Here is a 24,835-nt window from a genome sequence, read left to right as displayed (position 1 = left end):
ATTGAGGAGGAAGAGGATAATTACTCAGGATAGTCACTTAGCATCAGCATAGGCAGTCTTTGAAGGGATCTGACATTTCCAAAAAAAATATTCGGTTACATCAGCATCAGGTGCTTGGTAGCTGGTGGTGATCCAAGACTGATTCATTTTTATGAAGGTCAGTCGATCGACCGAGTCGGTGGACAGACGCACCCTGTGATCGGTTACAAAGCCTCCAGCAGCACTGAATGTGCGTTCCGAAAGAACGCTGGATGCAGGACAGGCCAGTAGCTCAATTGCATACTGTGCAAGCTCTGGCCAGTGATCCATCCTCAAGACCCAGTAACCCAGAGGATTTTCGGTGGGAAAGGTGTCCAAGTCAGATCTTGCCCCTAGGTATTCTTGCACCATGTAAAACAGACACTGGTGATGGTTGCTGGAACCGATCATACCTTGGGGCTGCGGACTAAAAAATTATCTGAACGCATCGGTCAGACGGCCACCTTCTCCACTGCTCCTTCTTTGACTGACCGAAGCCTCAGCAACACGTTGTCCAGAAACAGGAGTTTGTAACCTCCCAGTCTCTGGGAACGCGTTGCACAGACCTTTCTGCAAGGCCTCCCGAAGATGTTTCATCCTCTGCTCCCTCTGCAATGGCATGATAAGGTCCGCAACCCTACCCTTGTAACGTGGATCAAGGAGGGTTGCCAGCCAGTATTGGTCCTTCTCCTTGATACCATGAATACGAGGATCCTTACGCAGGCTTTTCAGGATCAGGGAGGTCATGCAGCGTAGGTTTGCTGAGGCATTCGGTCCAAAGTCCTCTGGGTCACTAAGGACCACATGGTCCGCAGCCACCTCCTCCCAGCCACATACAAGTCCATGTGTTTCTTGGGACTTATCCCTTAAAGACTGCTGCTGATGCTGAGTGCCAGGCTCCACCTCCACACTGACACAATCTTCCTCCTCGTCCTCTTCCTGTGTGATTAGCGTGCACGCTGGAACACTGTCTGGATAAAGGGGGCCTTGAGAGCTAAGGAAGTCCTCCTCTTCCTGCCTCTGTTCTGCCTCAAGTGCCCTGTCCATTATTCCTCGCAGCGTGTGCTCCAACAGGTGGACAAGGGGAAAGTGTCACTGATGCATGCACTGTCACTGCTCACCATCCTCGTGGCCTCCTCAAATGGTGACAGGACAGTGCATGCATCCCTGATCATAGCCCACTTGAGTTCCATGGCCAACGTTGAGTTCCACCTGGTGGGCATGTCACAGATTAGGCGGTTCTTGGGCAGGTTAAATTCCTTTTGGAGGGCTGCCAGCCGAGCACTGGCATTATATGACTGGTGGAAATGCACACAGACTTTCCTGGCCTGCCTCAGGACATCCTGTAAGCCCGGGTACCTGCCCAAGAACCGCTGCACCACCAACTTAAGGATGTGAGCCAAACAGGGCACATGGGTAAGTTGGTCCTGTCGGAGGGCGGAGAGGAGGTTGGTGCCATTGTCGCAAACCACCATTCCTGCCTTAAGTTGGCGTAGTGTCAACCACCTCTGAACCTGCCCCTGCAGAGCTGACAGAACCGCTGCCCCAGTGTGGCTCCTGTCCCCCAAGCACACCAGCTCAAGCACCGCATGGCATCTTTCGGCCTGCGTACTTGCGTAGCCCCTTGAACGCCTACGGAGCACCGCTAGTTCCGAGGACAAAGCACAGGAAGAGGCCTTGGAAGAAGAAGAAGAGGAGGGGGTGGAGGAGAGAGGTGTGTCACAATCATTAGTAGTGGCATTTTGGAGGTGTGGTGGTGGAACAACCTCCAACACTGCTGCACCTTGTCCTGCATCCTTCCCAGCTGCCAGCAGAGTCACCCAATGCGTGGTGAAACTTAGGTAACGACCCTGTCCATGCCTGCTGGACCATGAGTCGGCGGTAATATGCACCTTACCGCTGACCAGCCTGTCCAGCGAGGCATGGACATTGCCTTCCACATGCCAGTAAAGAGCCGGAATCGCCTTCCATGAGAAAAAGAGGCGTCTGGGTACCTGCCACTGAGGAACCGCACATTCCACAAACTCACGGAAGGGGGCAGAGTCTACCAACTGAAAAGGTAGCAGTTGAAGTGCTAGCAATTTTGCCAAGCTAGCATTCAACCGCTGGGCATGTGGATGGCTGGGAGCGAACTTCTTTCGGAGGTGCAGCAGCTGGGGCAGGGAAATTTGCCTGGTACAATCTGACGTCGGTGTACCGAAAGCAGATTGCCCACACGTACTTGGCTGTGACACACCTAATTCTACACCTTCATTCCTCTCAGTGCAGGTCTCAGAGAGGACTGAAGGTATAGTGGGGTTGGAGATCTCAGCTGATAAGGAGCAAGGAGAGGTCCTCTTTGTTCTTTGGTGTGGGTCTTTTAGATACGCTTGCCAACGAACTGCATTGCAGGTCAACATATGTCTGGTCAAGCATGTGGTGCCCAAGCGGGAGATGTTTTGGCCACGCGAGATACGCTTGAGACATATGTTGCAAATAGCAGTGGTGCGATCTGATGCACTCATCTCAAAAAAGGCCCACACCAAAGAACTTTTGGAATGATGCGCAGAGACAGCAGCGCCCTGCACATGCGGAGCTTTGCGGTGTGATGCAGTCAGTGTGCTGCCCTTAGGCTGGCCCCTGGAGGGCATCCTGCCTCGTTGGTGATGTGCCTCCTCTTCTCGCCTATCAGGCACCCACGTTGAGTCAGTGACCTCATCATCCCCTCCCTCCTCATCACTGGAGCAAACCTGGCAGTATGCTGCAGCAGGGGGAGCATGACTGACAGATTGCTGTCCTTCTTGGGCACCCCTCTGTCCGTGCTCACGTTACTGCCTTCATCTAGCTCAGTATCACCATCAGAGTCTTCTAAACGCTGGGCATCCTCCTGGAGCATGTACCCAACACTGTGGTCAAACAGTTCGAGGGACTCCTCAGGAGGACATGGTGCTGCTTGGGAAGGAGTCACTGATGCCATTGAGCTGAGGGAAGAGGCCGCGTTGGCAGCTGCTTTGCCAGACAAAGTACCCTGAGCATGGGTGAGAGAGGATGAGGAGGATGAGGACGGCTTGGTCATCCATTCGACCAAGTCTTCCGCATGTTGCGGCTCAACATGGCGAGCTGCCGAAAAAAAAAGGACAAACATGTCCCACAGCCACATGCTGATGAGGATGCACTGTCTCCACGACCAGCACTGTTGCCTCTAGACACAGAGCCTGCTTGCCCTCTTTTATTGGCTTGTGACTGTCTGCTTCTCCTTGTTGGCCTTCCAGACATACTAATGGCCTGTAGCTGCACTAAGCTGGGAGATTATATATATATATATATATATATATATATATATATATATATATATATATATATATATATATATATTTATATTAGATAGATAGATACTGATACTGCAGCTGTAGTATGAGAACACCACCAACCTTCTACAGGTAGTTTTAGCTGAACACTGTGCAGAGCTCGCAAAAAACTAACTTGTAGCTTATTTAGCTGCCTGCGGTAGTGTTAGGATCAGGAAAACACCACCAACCTTCTACAGGTAGCTTTAGCTGAACACTGTGCAGAGGTCGCACTACACTAACTTGTAGTTTTAGCTGAACACTGTGAGGAGGACGCACTACACTAACTTGTAGCTTATTTAGCTGCCTGCAGTAGTGATAGGATCAGGAAAACACCACCAACCTTCTACAGGTAGCTTTAGCTGAACACTGTGCAGAGGTTGCACTACACTAACTTGTAGTTTTAGCTGATCAATGTGAGGAGGACGCACTACACTAACTTGTAGCTTTTTTAGCTGCCTGCGGTAGTGTTGGGATCAGGAAAGCCCACCAACCTTCTACAGGTAGCTTAAGCTGAACACTGTGCAGAGGTCGCACTACACTAACTTGTAGCTTATTTAGCTGCCTGCTGTAGTGATAGGATCAGGAAAACACCACCAACCTTCTACAGGTAGCTTTAGCTGAACATTGTGCAGAGATCGCACTACACTAACTTGTAGCTTTAGCTGAACACTGTTCAGAGGACGCACTACACTAACTTGTAGTTTTATCTGAACAGTGGGAGGAGGACGCACTACACCAACGTGTAGCTTTAGCTGAACACTGTGCAGAGGTCGCACTACACTAATTTGTAGCTTTAGCTGAACACTGTGCAGTACACTAACTTGTAGCTTTAGCTAAACACTGTTCAGAGGACGCACTACACTAACTTGTAGCTTTAACTGAACACTGTGAGGAGGACGCACTACACTAACTGTAAATAGTCTAGCTGCCTGACTGTGGTACTAATAGGATCAAAAGAACACCAGGTAGCTGTAAATACTGTAACACCACAAGCCTGCCTGTAGCAAGATAACAGGAAGGGATCTAGCTAAACTGAATACAGTGTGTATATATATATATATATATTTATATATACACAACACCTGGGATGCATATATATACACACACAATACACTGAGTGCAGCTAACTCACTGACTGTCCTGCCTAATCTATCTAACTTAAATCAAATTACACTGTCTGTCTATCTCTCTCAACGCCGGAACACACACTACACAGGGCCGCTGTGCAGGCGGCCTTATATAGTGTGGGGCGTGTACTAAATACCCTGAGCCATAATTGGCCAAAGCCTCCTTGGCTTTGGCCAATTACGGCTCTCTGTTCAGATGGCGCTGGGATTGGCCAAGCTTGCGGGTCATAGTGCATGCTTGGCCAATCATCAGCCAGCCATGCACTGCGATGCCGCAGTGAATTATGGGCCATGACGTGTTACGCAAATTTGGCACGAACAGCCCATATCGCTTGCAATTCGGCGAACGGGCGATGTTCGAGTTGAACATGGGTTCGACTCGAACACGAAGCTCTTCCCTACTGGTGACCCCACAATAGAAATAAAACTTTTTCGGAGAAGAGAGTTTAACAAGATTCGTGGCCACTCAATAAAATTAGAAGAAAAGAGGTTTAACCTGAAACTGCGTAGAGGGTTCTTTACTGTAAGAGTGGCAAGGATGTGGATCTCCCTTCCACAGGCGGTGGTCTCAGCGGGGAGAATCGATAGTTTCAAGAAACTATTAGATAAGCACCTGAATGACCGCAACATAGAGGGATATACAAATTGTACAATTGTAATACTGACATATAATCACACACATAGGTTGGACTTGATGGACTTGTGTCTTTTTCAACCTTACCCACTATAACTATGTAACTATGGTCTTTACCCACAATGATAGAGCGTAAAGCGCTCATTGATGGAGGAGGGTCTTTTTCCACAATGATAGAGCGTAAAGCGCTCATTGATGGAGGAGGGACTTATCCCATAATGATAGAGCGTAAAGCTTTTGTTGATGAAGATTGGTCCTTTCCCACAATGATAGAGCGTAAAGCGCTCATTGATGAAGGATGGTCTTTTTCCACAATGAGAGAGTAAAGCGCTCATTGATGAAGATTGGTCTTTTCCCACAATGATAGAGCGTAAAGCACTCGTTGATGTACTGTAGGATGGCAGAGACCTTGTCAGAAGACTAATTTACAGTAACAGGTTATCTAAGCTTTATCCATATAAAATGGCTGATGTATGTTTATGCACTGCACTTCCAAGTGTGGATGCTGCCCTCTAGTGTCTGGTGCAGCAAGTGTCTTGGCCTTTTTATAACTTGGTTGCTCTCAGAGATCCTATGGATGAGAAATGTATCCAGTGACTGAACTTTTAAAACCATGTGTTAATCCTCCACCAAGCAAAGTGCCTGCTCACTTCTGTGTAAATAAACAGTAAGCTTGTATCTCCTCACAACCTGGTCAGGCAGCTCCATTCCACATTTCCTACTTCATGAGATAAGGAATCAATATAAATAGAAGCAGGTTGTTATCTCCTCTCTACCCCAGAAAAGGCTCCAATCTTTCTCTCCTCTTTGATAAATGAGCCCGTGCGCACAGCTCTCCTCGGATTATATACATATTGAAGTAGAAAGGACAAACATAATGTACTTGGAAAAGTTTATTGCCAAACTCTGCTTTAAAATACACTTACATACAATTTTTTAATTGAATTCTTGTAATAGCAGACCCAGCTCACCACCTCACCAGGTGAGACTCCGGTAAACGTCACAGTACTCTACCTCTCTCCTACAAGCCTATCGCCAAGTGATGAGCTTGCTCAGTAGTAGTGAGAAAGATTGGAGCCTTTGCTCAGGTGGAGATAACAGCCTGCTTCTATCTATTTTGATTCCTTATCTCACTAGAGAGGAAACAGAGGAGTGAAGCTGCCTGACTGGGTCTTGAGGAGATACAAGCTTACTGTTTATTTGCACGGAGGTGAGCGGGCACTTTGCTTGGTGGAGGATTAACAGCTAGTTTTAAAAGTTCAGAGGACTGTTCACATAGTTATTTATTTATTCACTTATTGACTGTTTTTGGATACATTAAAGCAATTCAAGGGGGAATTTATTTACAAAGGACTGTTTTCTTAGTTTTTGGGTATTATATAAATCATTATGAATTATTATTATTATTATTATTATTATTATTATACAGGATTTATATAGCGCTTTACAACATGTGGGCAGACAGTACAGTTACAATACAATTCAATATAGGAGGAATCAGAGGGCCTGACTCATTAGAGCTTACAATCTAGAAGGGTGGGTCAAGTGGAACAAAAGGTAACCGCTGTAGGGGATGATCAGATGGAGAACATGAAAAAATAGGTGTGGGTAGGGTAGGCTTCTCTGAGGAAGGTTTTCAGAAATCGTCTAAAAGCTAATAGAGTAGAAGATAATCGGACACATTGGGGTAAGGAGTTCCATAGGATTGGAGAGGCTCTGGAAAAAAGTCCTGGAGGCGAGCATGGGAGGAGGTGATGAGGGAGCTAGAGAGCAGGAGGTCTTGAGAGGAATGAAGAGAACAAATAGGTTGGCATTTGGAGACTAGGCTAGTAATGTAGCTAGGTGCATAGTTGTGGATGGCTTTGTAAGTGGTTAGTATTTTGAATTTAATTCGTTGGGTGAGTGGAAGCCAGTGGAGGGATTGACAGAGAGGGGTAGCAGAGACAGAGCGATTGGTATTGTGGTTGAGTCTGGCAGCAGCATTCATGATGGATTGAAGGGGGGATAGAGTATGTAGGGGTAAGCCAATAAGGAGGGAGTTGCAGTAATCAAGGCGAGAGCTGACCAGGGAGTAAATTAAGAGCTTTCTTGTGTCATTGGTTAGAAAGGGGTGTATTTTGGAGATGTTGCGAAAGGTTGAGGCGGCAAGATTTGGACAGTGATTGGACATTGGGCTTAAAGGAGAGTTCAGAGTTCAGGACTACTCCTAGGACCTTGGCATGCAGGGATGAGCTTATAGTTGTGCCATCGAATTTGACAGAGAGATCAGGGGAAGAGGCACGTGGGCGAGGAAAAATTATAAGTTTGGTTTTGGATAGAATAAGTTTGAGGAAGTGGTGTGACATCCAGACTGAAATAGATTTGAGTGTCATCGGAGTAGAGGTGGTATTGGAAGCTGACCCAGGGAGGAGGTGTAGATTGAAAATAGGAGAGGTCCAAGAACAGAACCTTGGGGGACCCCAACTGAGAAAGGAAGAGGAGAAGAGGAAGTAGAATTGTAAGCAACGCTAAAGGTGCGGTTGGATAAGTAGGAAGAGAACCAGCAGTACAGTCATGGAGACCAAAGGCATGGAGTTTTTTTTTGAGGAGGGGGTGGTCAACCGTATCAAAGGCAGCAGAGAGGTCCATGAGTAGGAGTACAGAAATATAGTGTCCATTGGTTCTGGCCGTTAGTAGATCGTAAGTTTTAGGAGAGCAGTTTCTGTGGAGTGTTGAGGATGAAATCCAGACTGAAGGGGATCAAGAAGGCTATTATCAGCAAGGTGGTCGCTTAGTCGGTTGTAGACCAGACTTTCAAGGAGTTTGGATAAAAAGGGGAGCAGGGAGATGGGGTGTAGGTTGTTATAAATTGGATGGGTCCAGTGAGGGCTTTTTACGTATGGGGCTGACAAGAGCATGTTTTAGAGAGTTGGGGAAGATGCCAGAAGAGAAGGAGGGATTGAAGATGTGGGTTAGAGAGTGTAGAATAGAGCCAGAGGGTGAACATAGCATTTGCAAGGGAACAGGATCCAGAGGGCAGGTGGTAAGATGGGCGTTAGTAAGTAGTTTAGCAACCTCGTCTATAGTGGTGGGGTTATAAGGAGGAAGTACCTGTGGGGATGAAGTGTAACGCATGGAGGGTATCTGAACAGTAGAGATCTCCTTGCGACATGTATTAATCTTCTGTTTGAAGTGATTGGTGATCTCCTGGGCAGTGAGTGAGTTGGTAGGTGGAGGCAGTCAGGGCCGGATTTACCACAAGGCCACCGAGGCCAGGCCTCGGGGCGGCAGTGGTGTAGGGGCGGCGCCGCTCCTGCAGCGACTTCGCGGCCGCCCCCCCTTTCATGCTGGCCATTAATGTCTATTATGGGCACCAGTGCCCATAGAAAAGATGGGCGCGAGCCGACCACGCAACTGCGCATGCGCCGTTCCGAAGCCGGCCGGGCTCGGGAAAACTCGTAAGCGCTCGGCCGGGCGGCGCATGCGCAGTAGCGTGATTGCGCCGCTCGGCGCCATTTTTAAAAAATTTGAGAGTAGCTTGTAGTGTCAGCGGTGCGGCGGCGTGGGAGAAAGATGACATCTCTCATTGCCCGCACCGCTGTTCCGCCCTCCTCCTTCTGATGGCAGGCAGCATGACAAGGGACATCCCCATGTGGTGGCAAGGGACATCCCCATGTGGTGGCAAGTGACATCCCCATGTGGTGGCAAGGGACATCCCCATGTGGTGACAGGCAGCGTGGCAAGTGACATCCCCATCTGGTGGCAAGTGACATCCCCATGTGGTGGCAGGCAGCGTGGCAAGTGACATCCCCATGTGGTGGCAGGCAGCGTGGCAAGTGACATCCCCATGTGGTGGCAGGCAGCGTGGCAAGTGACATCCCCATGTGGTGGCAGGCAGCGTGGCAAGTGACATCCCCATGTGGTGGCAGGCAGCGTGGCAATTAGTGACATCCCCATCTGGTGGCAGGCAGCGTGGCAATTAGTGACATCCCCATCTGGTGGCAGGCAGCGTGGCAAGTGACATCCCCATCTGGTGGCAGGCAGAGTGGCAAGTGACATCCCCATCTGGTGGCAGGCAGCGTGGCAATTAGTGACATCCCCATCTGGTGGCAGGCAGCGTGGCAAGTGACATCCCCATCTGGTGGCAGGCAGAGTGGCAAGTGACATCCCCATCTGGTGGCAGGCAGCGTGGCAAGTGACATCCCCATCTGGTGGCAGGCAGCGTGGCAAGTGACATCCCCATCTGGTGGCAGGCAGCGTGGCAAGTGACATCCCCATCTGGTGGCAAATGACATCCCCATGTGGTGGCAGGCAGCGTGGCAAGTGACATCCCCATCTGGTGGCAGGCAGCGTGGCAAGTGACATCCCCATCTGGTGGCAGGCAGAGTGGCAAGTGACATCCCCATCTGGTGGCAGGCAGAGTGGCAAGTGACATCCCCATCTGGTGGCAGGCAGAGTGGCAAGTGACATCCCCATCTGGTGGCAGGCAGCGTGGCAAGTGACATCCCCATCTGGTGGCAGGCAGAGTGGCAAGTGACATCCCCATCTGGTGGCAGGCAGCGTGGCAAGTGACATCCCCATCTGGTGGCAGGCAGCGTGGCAAGTGACATCCCCATCTGGTGGCAGGCAGCGTGGCAAGTGACATCCCCATCTGGTGGCAAGTGACATCCCCATGTGGTTGCAGGCAGCGTGGCAAGTGACATCCCCATCTGGTGGCAAGTGACATCCCCATGTGGTGGCAGGCAGAGTGGCAAGTGACATCCCCATCTGGTGGCAGGCAGCGTGGCAAGTGACATCCCCATCTGGTGGCAGGCAGCGTGGCAAGTGACATCCCCATCTGGTGGCAGGCATGGTGGCAAGTGACATCCCCATCTGGTGGCAGGCAGCGTGGCAAGTGACACGCTCAGGGCTCCCAATGATTCTGCATTATGGTGAGTTGAACTATTTCAGTTTATATTACAATGTAATGATAGAAGTAATGTGTTTCAATCATCCTGACACCATAACAACCATGGTGCCGGGGATGATTGAAGCACTAACACCAGCCATTGCCTTGAAAATTTGCCTGCGAAAAATCCTTACCCCTCGCGCGCTTACCCTGAAGTATTTTTAGTCTGTACAATTAAAGCCAGTTATTTTCAGTGTTCTTGTGTGTGGAGATATGTTTTTAATTGATCTATTGTAGAAGTCATCGATAAAGGACGTGGTATGTGTGTGTGTGTGTGTGTGGGGGGCGGCATTGAAGGACCCGGCCTTGGGGCGGCAAAGGGAGTAAATCCAGGCCTGGAGGCAGTGGAGGACGAAGTAGAGAGTTGAAGGTAGAGAAGAGGTGACGAGGGATGGGATGATAAGGTGTTAATGAGAGAGATTAAATAGCTCTGCCTGGCAGTGAGGAGGCTGGGATTGTATTTTTGGAGGGTAGATTTATACTGGCTGAAATATTTCTGGGACTTTGTCTTACACCACAGGTGTTTTAAGAGCATGTCTGTTTTTTTCAGGCTTTTAGTGTCATCTGTTTGCCATAGTTAAAGGGAAAGGGGTCCGATTCTGTGTGTAGTGAGGGGGGGGGGGCAGTGTGTCCGGTGAGGCTAGAAGTGAAGTGTTGTAGACAGAAGTGGCTAGGTCGATGCGGGATAGGGGTGCACTTTTGTCATAGAGGTGGTCAGTAGCAGAGTAGAGAAGAGAAGAAAAGGGTTGAGATGGTGTAGGTTTCCACAGGTAACCGTTAGGTGGTTGGAGGGAGGGGAGGTGGAGGAGAGGGAGAGAGTTAATACTGGTTGATACTGGTCCAGGGGGCCAGTAGATCACGGCTATCCTTAGAGAAACTGGAGAGAAGAGACAAATGCAATGTGCCTCAAATGAGGAGAGTGACAAAGAGGGAGGTGAGTGAAGTACCTGAAAAGGTGCTATGTGGGGCTAAAAGGAGTCCAACACTCCCTCCTTTGCATCCACTGGGTCTGGGGGAGTGAGTCCAAAGAAGACCACCATGGTATAGGGTAGCAGAAGATACAGTGTCTGAATTATGAAGCTAGGTTTCGCTAATGGTGAGTAGATTAAATGAGTTAGCGATATAGAGAGTTTGTTACAGACAGAGCGGGCATTCCAAAGGGTGCAGGAGAAATGGAGTCTGGTCTTGGGAAGAGAAATGGGAACTAGATTGTGTGCATTGTGGCTGCAGCCAGAGGGTGTAGGGTAATGGGTGCATTGAGTACAGTTAAATGAAGGAGGCCCAGGGTTTGGGGATACATCACCAGAGGTTAGGAATTCATTATTAAATATATTTTTATTTTGATGCGCTACACTGATTAATATATACATTTTTTTTGAGGTGTTGTGAAATCACTTACAGTGGTTGGCAGGTCAGTATATACATTTATTCATTATATTAATTATTCATCATCCTTTAAAAGGTACAGATCTCTACTTTATCTTTTCACAGGCTGCAGATGGGTGCAAACACCAGTGACCAGATGCTTCTTCCAGATGACAATCTATATATGATCTTGAGGGAAATCCTTGTTCCCTCCGTGGGACTAATGCCGCGTACACATGGTCGGACTTTTCAGCTACAAAAGTCCGACAGCCTGTCCGACAGACTTTCGACTGACTTTTTAACGACCGGACTTGCCTACACACGATCACACCAAAGTCTGACGGATTCGTACGTAATGACGTACGACCGGACTAAAATAAGGAAGTTGATAGCCAGTAGCCAATAGCTGCCCTAGCGTTAGTTTTTGTCCGTAGGACAAGCATACAGACGAGCAGATTTTTCGACCTGACTCGAGTCCGTCGGAAAGATTTGAAGCATGTTCCAAATCCAAAGTCCGTCAGATTTTCGACCGAAAAAGTCCGCTGCAGGTCCGATGAAGCCCACACATGGTCGAATTGTCCGTCGGACCAGTCCGGTCGAAAAGTCCGACCGTGTGTACGCGGCATTAGGCTTGGATCTGAGAGCACCCTTTGCTCCAATAGGTTTAATTTCCATGGAAGTACCTCATGGTAAAACTAGTTCTCCTAATGGCGCGTACACACGGTCAGACTTTTCGTCTACAAAAGTCCAACGGACGCTGACGGACTAAAGCTGGCTGGTAATCCGATCGTGTGTGGGCTTCTCCGGACTTTCAACGTACTTTTTTAGCCTCAAATCCGACGTACTTTAGATTTGAAACATGCTTCAAATCTTTACGTCGTAACTACGACGGACCCCGAAATCCGCTCGTCTGTGTGCTAGTCCGACGGACAAAAACCCACGCTAGGGCAGCTATTGGCTACTAGCTATGAACTTCCTTATTTTAGTCTGGTGTACGTCATAAAGTACGAATCCGTCGGACTTTTGTGTGGTCGTGTGTAGGCAAGTCCGTTCGTTAGAAAGTCTGCCACAAGTCCGCCGCAAGTCTGCCGAAAGTCCTCCGGAAGTCTGTTGGACAGGCTGTCGGACTTTTGTAGCTGAAAAGTCCGACCGTGTGTACGCGGCATAACAGCAACTACTTCAGAGAGAAGGATGTTAACACTTTTCTACAAGGGCCCTTTGGTAGGCTTGTGCAATTCGTTTCATAACAAATCGAAATTCGGCCGAATTTTGCATCCGAATGTCCGAATAAAAAAAAATAACAAATTTCAACTAATACAAAAGAAATTATAACAAATATAACGAATGAATTCAACATGATTCGGTAATTCGTTAAAGATCTAATGAAACAAAAGGTCAACTCAAAGTAAATCTTACAGTCCAATCAGCTGATTAATTTTGTGCTGGAGGTTGGAATACTGGCAAAGTGCATTCCTGAGAACTGAGTGAGAAGGGTGAATTTGAGAAGAGATATTGTCATTGTGTGTTAATAGATTCAATAAACAAAACGACTTTCCAAACTACGAATCGTTATCACAAATTTACATACATAAATATTGAATTTCAATGAATGCGAATGAAATCATAGCGCATATAACGAATGAATTCAACATGATTTGAGATTCAGTATAACGGATATCGACACTCTACAGAAATAACAAATTATTTTAAAACGTATTAATGTGACATAAGGAATATAACAGAACGAAATTATGTATTTTACGAATGACAACAAACCGAAACTAAACAAAATTTTCCGTTGTGCACAAGTCAGGTACTCATATGTAATGTCACATATATAAACGCACTCAATATCATTGTAGATGTGGATTCTATATTATTGATGGATATTGTTTGTTATTTTATATTGCGACCAGAACCAATATATTTAAAATTTCTTGAAATAATTTGTATTTTGTACTTTTTTGATAATAAAAAATATTGAAAATTATTCATACTTTGATGATCCTCTTTGCTGCTAAAAAACCCCTTGGGGAAACTTTCCGTTTTCAGATGTCATATTCTAATGCCGCGTACACACGGTCAGACTTTCCGGCATATTTGGTCCGGCGGACCAGAGTCCGCCGCACAATCCGACCGTGTGTAGGCTCCAGCGGACTTTTATCCCCCAAAAGTCTGCCGTACCTAGATTTAAAGCATGCTTTAAATCTTAGTCCGCCGGACTCAGTTCCTGATGGAAAGGCCGTTCGCCTGTATGGTGGTCCGACGGACCGGATACGACGCAAGGGCAGAGTACTGCATCTCGCGCTCGCTGCAATAGGAAAAACAAATTTTCCCATTGCGGTGAATCCCAGGCCCTTAGGTCTGGTATGGATCTTAAGGGGAACCCCCTATGCAGAAAAATCGGCGTGGGGTCCCCCCCAAAATCCATACCAGACCCCGATCCGAGCATGCAGCCCGGCCGGTCAGGAAAGGGGGTGGGGACGAACGAGCCCCCCCTCCTGAACCGTACCAGGCCGCATGCCCTCAACATAGGGGGTTGGGTGCTTTGGGGGAGGGGGGGCACCCTGCGGGGCCCCCCCACCCCAAAGCACCTTGTCCCCATGTTAATGAGGACACGGGCCTCTTCCCGACAACACTGGCCGTTGGTTGTCAGGGTCTGTGGGCGGGGGGCTTATAAGAATCCGGGAGCCCCCTATAAAATAAGAGGGCCCCCAGATCCCGGCCCCCCACCCTATGTGAATGAGTATGGGGTACATGGTACCCCTACCCATTCACCTAGGGAAAAAGTGTCAATAATAAAACACACTACACAGGTTTTTGAAGTAATTCATTAGACAGCTCCGGGGGGGGTCTTCTTCCGGCTTCGGGGGTCCCTCCGGTTCCTCTTCTCCTGGTGTCTGGTTGGTTCTTCTCCGCTCTGTCTTCTCCCAGTGTTCCATTTCTTCGGCCGGCTCCTCCGCTGTCTTCATGGTTCTCTTGCCAGCGGAGGTCCGGACTTCTGGGCTTCTGGTCCTCTTCTCTTCTTCCCATGTTGACACGACGCTCTCTCCATCTGGAATGGTCTCTGTGAGCTCTGATGTGACTTATATAGGCGGAGATCCCACCCCCTTATGCCGTCACAGTCCCTGGGCATGCTGGGACTGTGACGTATTAGGGGGCGGGGTCTCCAAGTCACATCGGAGCTCTCAGAGACCATTCCAGATGGAGAGAGCGTCGTGTCAACATGGGAAGAAGAGAAGAGGACCAGAAGCCCAGAAGTCCGGACCTCCGCTGGCAAGAGAGCGGCATGAAGACATCGGAGGAGCCGGCCGAAGAACTGGAACACCGGCAGAAGACAGAGCGGAGAATAACCAACCGGACTCCGGGAGAAGAGGAATTACTTCAAAAACCTGTGTAGTGTGTTTTATTATTGACACTTTTTCCCTAGGTGAATGGGTAGGGGTACTTTGGGGTGGGGGGGCCACAAGACGCCCCCTCCCCCAAAGCACCCACCCCCCATGTTGAGGGCATGTGGCCTGGTACGGCTCAGGAGGGGGGGCTGCTCGCTCATCCCCACCCCCTTTCCTGACCGGCCGGGCTGCGTGCTCGGATAAGGGTCTGGTATGGATTTTGGGGGGACCCCACACTGTTTTTTTGGCGTAGGGGGTTCCCCTTAAGATCCATACCAGACCTAAGGGCCTGGGATGCCCCACGACCGGGCTTGCAAGGTGTCAATCTTGCCGATAAAAGCGGCGAGATTGACTTCCTTTTCTAGTCCCGTCGTACCCGAGTCACGTTCAAAATTAACGGACTTGTCCGTGTGTGGGCAAGTTCGTTCATTCTGAAAGTCCGCCATAACTCCGGCAAAAGTCCGTCGAAAAGACGGGCGGACCTAGCCTGCCGGAAAGTCCGGTCGTGTGTAGGCAAGTCCGTCCGTTCAGAAAGTCCAGCGGTAGTTCGCCGGACAGTCCGGTGGGAAGAACGTCGGACCAAGTATGCCAGAAAGTCCACTCGTGTGTATGCGGCATAACCCTACTTACTTGGCATGATAAAACTGAGAGTCATTTCCTCCTTCAGGGATCTGTGGCTCACAGTACAGAAAAATACATCTCCGGGTTCAATTCCAGTAGATTGCCTTATAGTCAGCAGACTGGTCACATTAAATGTCCCATCGCTGTTCCTCAACGGTATTGTGAGAGAAACATCTCTATCCAAAGATGAGTTGGTGGCCGTAGTTATACAGTATTTAACCCATCGGACCTTCACAGCTTCTGGGTAAAAATAGTTGATTTCACAAAAAACAGATCCCGGGATTCCAGCTTCAATGTGTTTATCATAATTCAGTGTAGTCTGCGGTTTAACTGTACAAGCAAAGACATGCTGTTATTTATTGTTTCTATATTAAAGTATATATGAACCCTCTTGTATAACAACCCATTCAGTTAAAAGTAGAAATGAAAAGGTAAAACATGTGTATAGATAGAAAAAAACATAAATAACTTTTTTTTTTTTTTTTTAACAAGAGATCACATTCCCTCTGATCTCAGCTGCATAGAGAGCTGGGGGGAGGGGGTAACAGGAGCAAATTGATCTGCAGTGAAAGGCATTTCGGGGGGGGGGGGGTCATGTTAGCACCAGTCTGATCATTGGAGAACAGACAGGCTGTTCTGACAGCTAGAAAGCTGAACGTGATATTTTCTCATACCTAGTGTGGTCAGTTTGAAATATAAGAGCAGGGGACCTGGCAGGAACACCAGGGACTTACCACAAAGGAACCAATACAAAGAGAACAGGAGACTTCTTCATACAAGTACATGTTAAAGCAGGCACATATTAGGAGTATGAAATGTTGGGTTAACATATTATTTAGGTTATTACTGTAGGTGTTACTTATTTCACTGAGAGAAAGGACATTAAACCATGTAATGCCTCTGCACCAGAGGAGCTTACACTCTAATGTCTCCCACAGTCACACACTGTTATTAATATTATACAGTGCCTTGAAAAAGTATTCATACCCCTTGAAATTCTCCACATTTTGTCATGTTACAACCAAAAACGTAAATGTATTTTTTGGGGATTTTATGTGATCGACCAACACAAAGTGGCACATAATTGTGAGGTGGAAGGAAAATGATAAATGGTTTTCAAAATGTTCAAAAATATGTGAAAAGTGTGGGGGGCATTCCAATTCTTCTTAGCAAAATATCTCAAGCTCTCTCAGATTGGATGGAGAGCGTCTGTGAACAGCAATTTTCAAGTCTTGCCACAGATTCTCAATTGGATTTAGGTCTGGACTGTGACCGGGCCATTCTAACACATGAAAATGCTTTGATCTAAACCATTCCATTGTAGCTCTGGCTGTATGTTTCGGGTCGTTGTCCTGCTGGAAGTTGAACCTCCGCCCCAGTCTCAAGTCTTTTGCAGACTCTAACATGTTTTCTTCTAAGATTGCTCTGTATTTGTCTCCATCCATCTTCCCATCAACTGACCAGCTTCACTGTCCCTGCTGAAGAATAGCATCCCCACAACATGTTGCTGCCACCACCATGTTTCACAGTGGGGATGGTGTGTTCAAGGTGATGTGCAATGTTAGTTTTCCACCACACACGGTTTTGCTTTTAGGCCAAAAATTAAAATTTTGGTCTCATCTGACCAGAGTACCTTCTTCCACATGTTTTCTGTGTCCCCCACATGGCTTCTCAGAAACTGCAAACCAGACTTCTTATGGCTTTCTTTTAACAATGGCTTTCTTCTTGCCACTCTTTCATAAAGGGCAGATTTGTGGAGAACACGACTAATAGTTGTCCTGTGGACAGATTCTCCCACCTGAGCTGTGGATCTCTGCAGTAGGGATGAGCTTCGAGTTCGAGTCGAATGTAAGTTCGACTCGAACATCGGCCGTTCAACCATTCGTCGAATTGCGAACATTATGGGCCGTTCGCGCCAAATTCGAGTGGCGCATCAATGCCCATAATTCACTGCGGCATCACAGTGCATTGCTGACTGATGATTGGCCAAGCATGCACTATGACCCGCATGCTTTGGCCAATCACAGCACGGGTAAGAATGGAGAGCCATCATTGGCCAAAGGCAGGGTGGCTTTGGCCAATTATGCCTCAGGGGATTTAGTACACGCCCCACACTATATAAGGCCTCCTGGAAGTCAGCCTTGTGTAGTGTGTTCCGGCGTGCTGAGAGATAGGGAGAGAGACAGTGTCATTTCATTTGAGTTAGATCGAGTAGGCAGGCGAGTCAGTTAGCTGCAGTCAGTGTATTGTGTATATATATGCATCCCAGGTGTTGTGTGTGTAATACATACATACATACATACATACATACTGTATTCAGTTTAGCTAGATCCATTCCTGTTATTCTCTTCCTAATATACTTACAGGCAAGCAGCTGCAGTATTTTCAGTCAGTGTACTATATCCTGTGCACAGTGTGCAACTAAAGCTAACTGCAGCCAATTGCTGGTGTTCTCTTCCTAATATTACCACAGGCAGGCAGTTGATTCAGCTAGCTGCAGTATATTAGTGTACTGTATACTGGGCACAGTTTGCAGCTAAAGCTCACTGCAGACAATTCCTGTTTTCTTCCTAATACTACTACAGGCAGGCAATTCAGCTAGCTGCAGTATAATCAGTATATATATATACACATCCCAGCTTTGTGCAGCTACATCTCACTTCAGGCCATTCTTTGTGTACCTATTCCAATACATCAAAGACAGTATGTCTGGAAGGCCAACAAGGAGAGGCAGACAGTCACAGGCCAATAAAAGAGGGCAAGCAGGCTCTGTGTCTAGAGGCAACAGTGCTGGTCGTGGACACGGTGCATCCTCATCAGCATGTGGCCATGGGGCACGCTTGTCCTTTTTTCCCGGCAGCTGGCCATGTTGAGCCACAACATGCCGAAGAGTTGGTAGAGTGGATGACCAAGCCCTCCTCATCCTCTGTCACCCAGGCTACCTTGGCTGCCAAAGCGGCCTATTCCTTGGACTCAAGGTCACCATCAGTAACTCCTTCCCTAGCCCCACCGGAGGAGTCCCCCGAACTGTTCGACCACAGTGTTAGGTACATGCTGCAGGAGGATGCGCAGCATTTTGATGATGGTACCCAGCTTGAGGAAGGCAGTATGTTCCTCCAGCTGTAGCATACTGCCAGTTTTGCTCCAGTGACGAGGAGGGAGGGGATGATGAGCTCACTGACTCTGTGTGGGTGCCTGATAGGAGAGAGGAGGCGGAGGCACATGTTCAATTAGGCAGGATGCCCTCCAGGGGCCAGCTTAAGGGCAGCAAAACCGACTGCATCACACCGCAGAGCTCCGCAAGTGTAGGGCGCTGATGACTCCGCGCGTTATTCTAAAAGTTCTTCGGTGTGGGCCTTTTTTCAGGCATGTGCAGCGTATCAAGCGTGGACTAGACAGCAAGCGCTTGGGTGTACATGCCTAATCTGACATATGTCGAGCTCCCATGCAGCCCGTTGGCAACACTACCTAAAATACCCACACCAAAGAACAAGGCGGACCTCTCTTTGCTCCTCATCAGCTGGGATCTCCAACCACACTATACCTTCAGTCCTCTCAGAAACCTGCACTGAGAGGAATGAAGGTGTAGAATTCGGTGTTCCACTTCCAAGTACTTGCGGGCAATCTGCTATCGGTACACCAATGTCTGATTCTAGCAGGCAGATTTCCCAACCCCAGTTGCTCCACCGGCGAAAGAAGTTCGCTCCCAGCCATCCACATGCCCAGCGGTTGAATGCTAGCTTTAGTAAATTGCTAGCACTTCAACTGCTGCCTTTTCAGTTGGTAGACTCTGACCCCTTCCGTGAGTTTGTGGAATGTGCGGTACCTCAGTGGCAGGTTCCCAAACGCCACTCTTTCACAGAAGGCGATTCCGGCTCTCCACCGGCATGTGGAAGGCAATGTCCATGCCTCGCTGGACAGGGCAGTCAGCGGTAAGGTGCATATTACCGCTGACTCATGGTCCAGCAGGCATGGACAGGGACGTTACTTATCTTTCACTGTGCACTGGGTGTCCCTGCTGGCAGCTAGGAAGGATGCAGGACAGGGTGCAGTAGTGTTCCGCCACCACGCCTCCAAAATTCTACTAGTGGTGATTCTGCCACTCCTCACTCCTCCACCCCCTCTTCTTCTTCCTCCATGGCCTCTTCCTGTGCTGTTTTGTCCTCGGAATCATTGGTGCTCCGTACGCAAGCACGCAGGCAAAAAGATGCCATGCGGTTAGGGATGAGCCGAACACCCCCCTGTTCAGTTCGCACCAGAACATGCGAACAGGAAAAAAGTTCATTTGAACACGCAAACACCGTTAAAGTCTATGGGACACGAACATGAATAATCAAAAGTGCTAATTTTAAAGGCTTATATGCAAGTTATTGTCATAAAAAGTGTCAAAAAAAGTTTTAAAAACGGACGTTTTTTCAGGAGCAGTGATTTTATTAATGCTTTAAGTCAAACAATAAAAGTGTAATATCCCTTTACATTTCGTAGCTGGGGGGTGTCTATAGTATGCCTGTAAAGGGGGCATGTTTCCCGTGTTTAGAACAGTCTGACAGCAAAATGAAATTTCGAAGGAAAAAACCCATTTAAAACTACTTGCGGCTATTGCATTGCCGTCCGACAATACACATAGAAGTTCATTGATAAAAACGGCATGGGAACTCCCCACAGGGGAACCCCGAACCCAAATTAAAAAAAAAAAAAAAAAAAAGACATGGGGGTCCCCCTAAATTCCATACCAGGCCCTTCAGGTCTGGTATGGATGTTAAAGGGAACCCCGCGCCAAAAAAAAAAAAAAAAAAGGCGTGGGGGTCCCCCCAAAAATCCATACCAGACCCTTATCCGAGCACGCAACCTGTCAGGCCACAGGAAAAGAGGGGGGGGGACGAGAGTGCGCCCCCCCTCCTGAACCGTACCAGGCCACATGCCCTCAACATTGGGAGGGTGCTTAGGGGTAGTCCCCCAAAACACCTTGTCCCCATGTTGATGAGGACAAGGGGCCTCATCCCCACAACCCTGGCCGGTGGTTGTGGGGGTCTGCGGGCGGGGGGCTTATCGGAATCTGGAAGCCCCCTTTAACAAGGGGACCCCCAGATCCTGGCCCCCCCCTGTGTGAAAATGGTAAGGGGGTACTTACCCCTACCATTTCACTAAAAAACTGTCAAAAATGTTAAAAATGACAGACAGTTTTTGACGATTCCTTTATTTAAATGCTTCTTCTTTCTTCTATCTTCCTTCATCTTCTTCTGGTTCTTCTGGTTCTTCCTCCGGCGTTCTCGTCCAGCATCTCCTCCGCGGCGTCTTCTATCTTCTTCTCCTCGAGCCACTCTGCACCCATGGCATGGGGGGAGGCTCCCGCTCTTCTCTTCATTTTCTTCTCCGGGCCGCTCTGCATCCATGCTGGCATGGAGGGAGGCTCCCACTGTGTGACGGCGTCTCCTCGTCTGACGGTTCTTAAATAACGGGGGGCGGGGCCACCCGGTGACACCGCCCCCCTCTGACGCATGGTGACTTGATGGGACTTCCCTGTGATGTCACGGGGAATGCCACAGGGAAGTCCCGTCATGCCCCGTGCGTCAGAGGGGGGCGGGGTCACCAGGTGGCCCCGCCCATTATTTAAGAATCGTCAGACGAGGAGACGCGGTCACACAGCGGGAGCCTCCCTCCATGTCAGCATGGATGCGGAGCAGCCCGGAGAAGAAAATGAAGAGAAGAGGAGAAAAAAAGAGAAGAGAAGAGCGGGAGCCTCCCCCCATGCCAGAAGAAGATAGAAGACGCTGCGGAGTAGATGCTGGACGAGAATGCCGGAGGAAGAACCAGAAGAAGATGAAGGAAGATAGAAGAAAGAAGAAGCATTTAAATAAAGGAATTGTCAAAAACTGTCTCTTGTCATTTTTAACATTTTTGACAGTTTTTTAGTGAAATGGTAGGGGTAAGTACCCCCTTACCATTTCACACGGGGGGGCGGGATCTGGGGGTCCCCTTGTTAAAGGGGGCTTCCAGATTCCGATAAGCCCCCCGCCCGCAGACCCCCACAACCACCGGTCAGGGTTGTGGGGATGAGGCCCTTGTCCTCATCAACATGGGGACAAGGTGTTTTGGGGGGCTACCCCAAAGCACCCTCCCAATGTTGAGGGCATGTGGCCTGGTATGATTCAGGAGGGGGGGCCGCACTCTCGTCCCCCCCCTCTTTTCCTGCGGCCTGCCAGGTTGCGTGCTCGGATAAGGGTCTGGTATGGATTTTTTGGGGGACCCCACGCCATTTTTTTTTTTGGTGCGGGGTTCCCCTTAAAATCCATACCAAACCTGAAGGGTCTGGTATATAATTTAGGGGGGCCCCCACGTCATTTTTTTTTAAATTTTGGCTGGGGTTCCCCTTAATATCCATACCAGACCTGAAGGGCCTGGTATGGAATTTAGGGGGACCCCCACGTCTTTTTTCAATTTTGGTTCGGGGTTCCCCTGTGGGGAATTCCCATGCTGTTTTTATCAATGAACTTCTATGTGTATTGTCGGATGGCAATGTAATAGCCACGAGTAGTTTTACATTTTTTTCCTTCGAAATGTCATTTTGCTGTCAGACTGTTCTAAACACAAGAAACATGCGCCCCTTTACAGGCATACTATAGACACCCCCCAGCTATGAAATTTAAAGGGATATTACACTTTTGTTTGACTTTAAGCATTATTAAAATCACTGCTCCTGAAAAAATGGCCGTTTTTAAAACTTTTTTTTGCATTGATCCATGTCCCCTGGGGCAGGACCTGGGTCCCCAAACACTTATGACAATAACTTGCATATAAGCCTTTAAAATTAGCACTTTTGGTTTCTCCCATAGACTTTTAAAGGGTGTTCCGCGGCATTCGAATTTGCCGCGAACACCCCAAATTGTTCGCTGTTCGGCGAACTTGCGAACAGCCAATGTTCAAGTCGAACATGAGTTCGACTCGAACTCGACGCTCATCCCTACATGCGGTGCTTGATTTGGTGTGCTTGGGGGACAGGAGCCACACTGGGGCAAAAATTCGGACAGCTCTGCAGGGGCAGGTTCAGAGGTGGTTGACGCTACGCCAGCTTAAGCCAGGAATGGTTGTTTGCGACAATGGCACCAACCTCCTCTCCGCCCTCCGACAGGGACAACTGACCCATGTGCCCTGTTTGGCTCATGTCCTTAACTTGGTGGTGCAGCGGTTCTTGGGCAGGTACCGGGGCTTACAGGATGTCCTGAGGTAGACTAGGAAAGTCTGTGTGCATTTCTGCCGGTCATATAATGCCAGTGCTCGGCTGGCTGACCTCCAAAAGGAATTTAACCTGCCCAAGAACCGCCTAATCTGTGACATGCCCACCAAGTGGAACTCAACGTTGGCCACGCTTCAGCAGCTGCACACGCAGCAGAGGGTCATCAATGAGTACCTGTGCGACTATGGCACCAGGACAGGGTCAGGGGAGCTTGGTTTTTTTCCCACACCAGTGGACCATGATCAGGGATGCATGCACTGTCCTGTCACCATTTGAGGAGGCCACGTGGATGGTGAGCAGTGACAGTGCATGCATAAGTGACACTGTCCCTCTTGTCCACCTGTTGGAGCACATGCTGCCTGTATGTGAGGTATGCAAGGTATGATCGGTTCAAGCAACCATCGCCAGATTCACATGGTGCAGGAAAACCTAGGGGCAAGATCAGACCTGAACACCTTTCCCACCAAAAATTCTCTGAGTTACTGGGTCTTGAGGATGGATTACTGGCCAGATCTTGCACAGTATGCAATTGAGCTACTGGCCTGTCCTGTATCCAGCGTTCTTTTGGAACGCACATTCAGTGCTGCTGGAGGCTTTGTAACCGATCACAGGGTGCGCCTGTCCACCAAATCGGCTGACCTTCATAAAAAATGAATCAGTCTTGGATAACCAGCTACCAAGCACCTGATGCTAATGTAACAGAATATTTTTTTTTTTAATGTGAGATCCCTTCAAGACTGCCTATGCTGATGCCGAGTGACTATCCTGTTATGCTGAGTGACTATCCTCTTCCTCCTCAATGTTTATGCTGATAGCTTGTAAGAACATTTTTGGTTCTAGGCACCGCCACTTGTGGCTAAGGCCCAATTTTCAGCCCCTGTTTAACAGGGGCATGTAATTACAATTTTTATGCAATACTTTAGTTGGAGTGCAGGAATGAGCCCTGCTGCAGAGTATCTGTGAGGGGTTGCAGTGTTGTGGCACTAGTGCCTAAGGCCCAATTTTTCAGCCTCTGTTGAAGAGGGGCATGTAATTACAATTTTTGATCTAATATTTCACAGCAGGGCCCGTTCCTGCGCCCACCAAGAGTAACTGTGAGGCCTTACAGTGTTGTGGCAACACCACCACACTGTCCACCACATCGTCCACCACCAAAGGCCCAATTTTTCTGACCCTGTTCAACAGGGCCATGTAATTACTATTCTTGATCTAATATTTTACAGCAGGGCCCATTCCTGTGCCCACCAAGAGTAACTGTGAGGGCTTACAGTGTTGTGGCAACACCAACACCTAAGGCCCAAATCTCTGCAGAGTATATAGGGCAGGCCCCTACTTTCAAACAACTCCTACTTGCAAACGGAAGGAGACAACAGGAAGTGAGAGGAAATCTACCCCTAGGAAGGAAAATTCTCTCCTGTAAGAGTTCCTTGTTTCACTAAAAACCCCAAATTTTCAAAATCCAATTGTCATTTCGACAGAAAGTGAGGTGAAATCTTCTTAACAGGTGCACAGACAGCAAAACAAATGTTACAGGGGTGATAATCCTTCCCTATGTTTTCCAAAAAGCTTAATAGATTTTTTGGCTGGAGTTATACGTAAAAAATGTACCAGTTCAAAATTACAAACAGATTCTACTTAACAAACCTACAGTCCCTGTCTTGTTTGCACCGCCTGTATACTGCTGTTCAGAGTATATAGGGCCTTGGGATGCCTTTCCTTTTTTATTTGGGTGCGGGGTTCCCCTTAATATCCATACAAGACCCAAAGGGGCTGGTAATGGGCTGGGGGGGGGGGGGTTTTAAATGAATTTTTTTCCTTTAGAAATGTCTTTTTGAGCAGCGACTGTTCTAAACACAGGAAATACGCACCACTTTACAGGCATACTATAGACACCCCTCAGGCACGATATTTAAAGAAATATTTCACTTTTATTTTTTTACTTTAAGCATCATTAAAATCACTGCTCCCGAAAAAACTGCCATTTTTTAAACTTTTTTTTGCATTGGTACATGTCCCCTGGGGCAGTACCCAGGTCCCCAAACCCTATTAAGGACAATAACTTGCATATTAGCCTTTAAAATTCACACTTTTGATTTCTCACGTTCGAGTCCCATAGACTTTAACGGGGTTCAAAAGTTTGCGTGAACTTTCGGTCCGTTCGAATGTTCTGATGCAAACCGAACTGGGG

At 48.3% G+C, this 24,835-nt stretch overlaps 1 protein-coding gene across 1 annotated transcript in view; it reads right to left on the bottom strand.

Annotated features, from left to right (window-relative positions):
* LOC141112912 (uncharacterized) overlaps positions 1 to 24,835 on the bottom strand; it is an 89,594-nt gene that overhangs the window by 39,754 nt on the left and 25,005 nt on the right. Inside the window, exon 3 of the mRNA XM_073606016.1 lies at positions 15,423 to 15,743. Coding sequence (XP_073462117.1) covers positions 15,423 to 15,743 — 321 coding nt within the window. The remainder of the gene's footprint in view (positions 1 to 15,422; positions 15,744 to 24,835) is intronic.

Source organism: Aquarana catesbeiana, linkage group LG11, assembly GCF_042186555.1.
Source record: "Aquarana catesbeiana isolate 2022-GZ linkage group LG11, ASM4218655v1, whole genome shotgun sequence".
In the NCBI taxonomy this organism is placed as follows: domain Eukaryota; kingdom Metazoa; phylum Chordata; class Amphibia; order Anura; family Ranidae; genus Aquarana; species Aquarana catesbeiana.
This window is presented reverse-complemented; position numbering and strand designations above follow the sequence as displayed.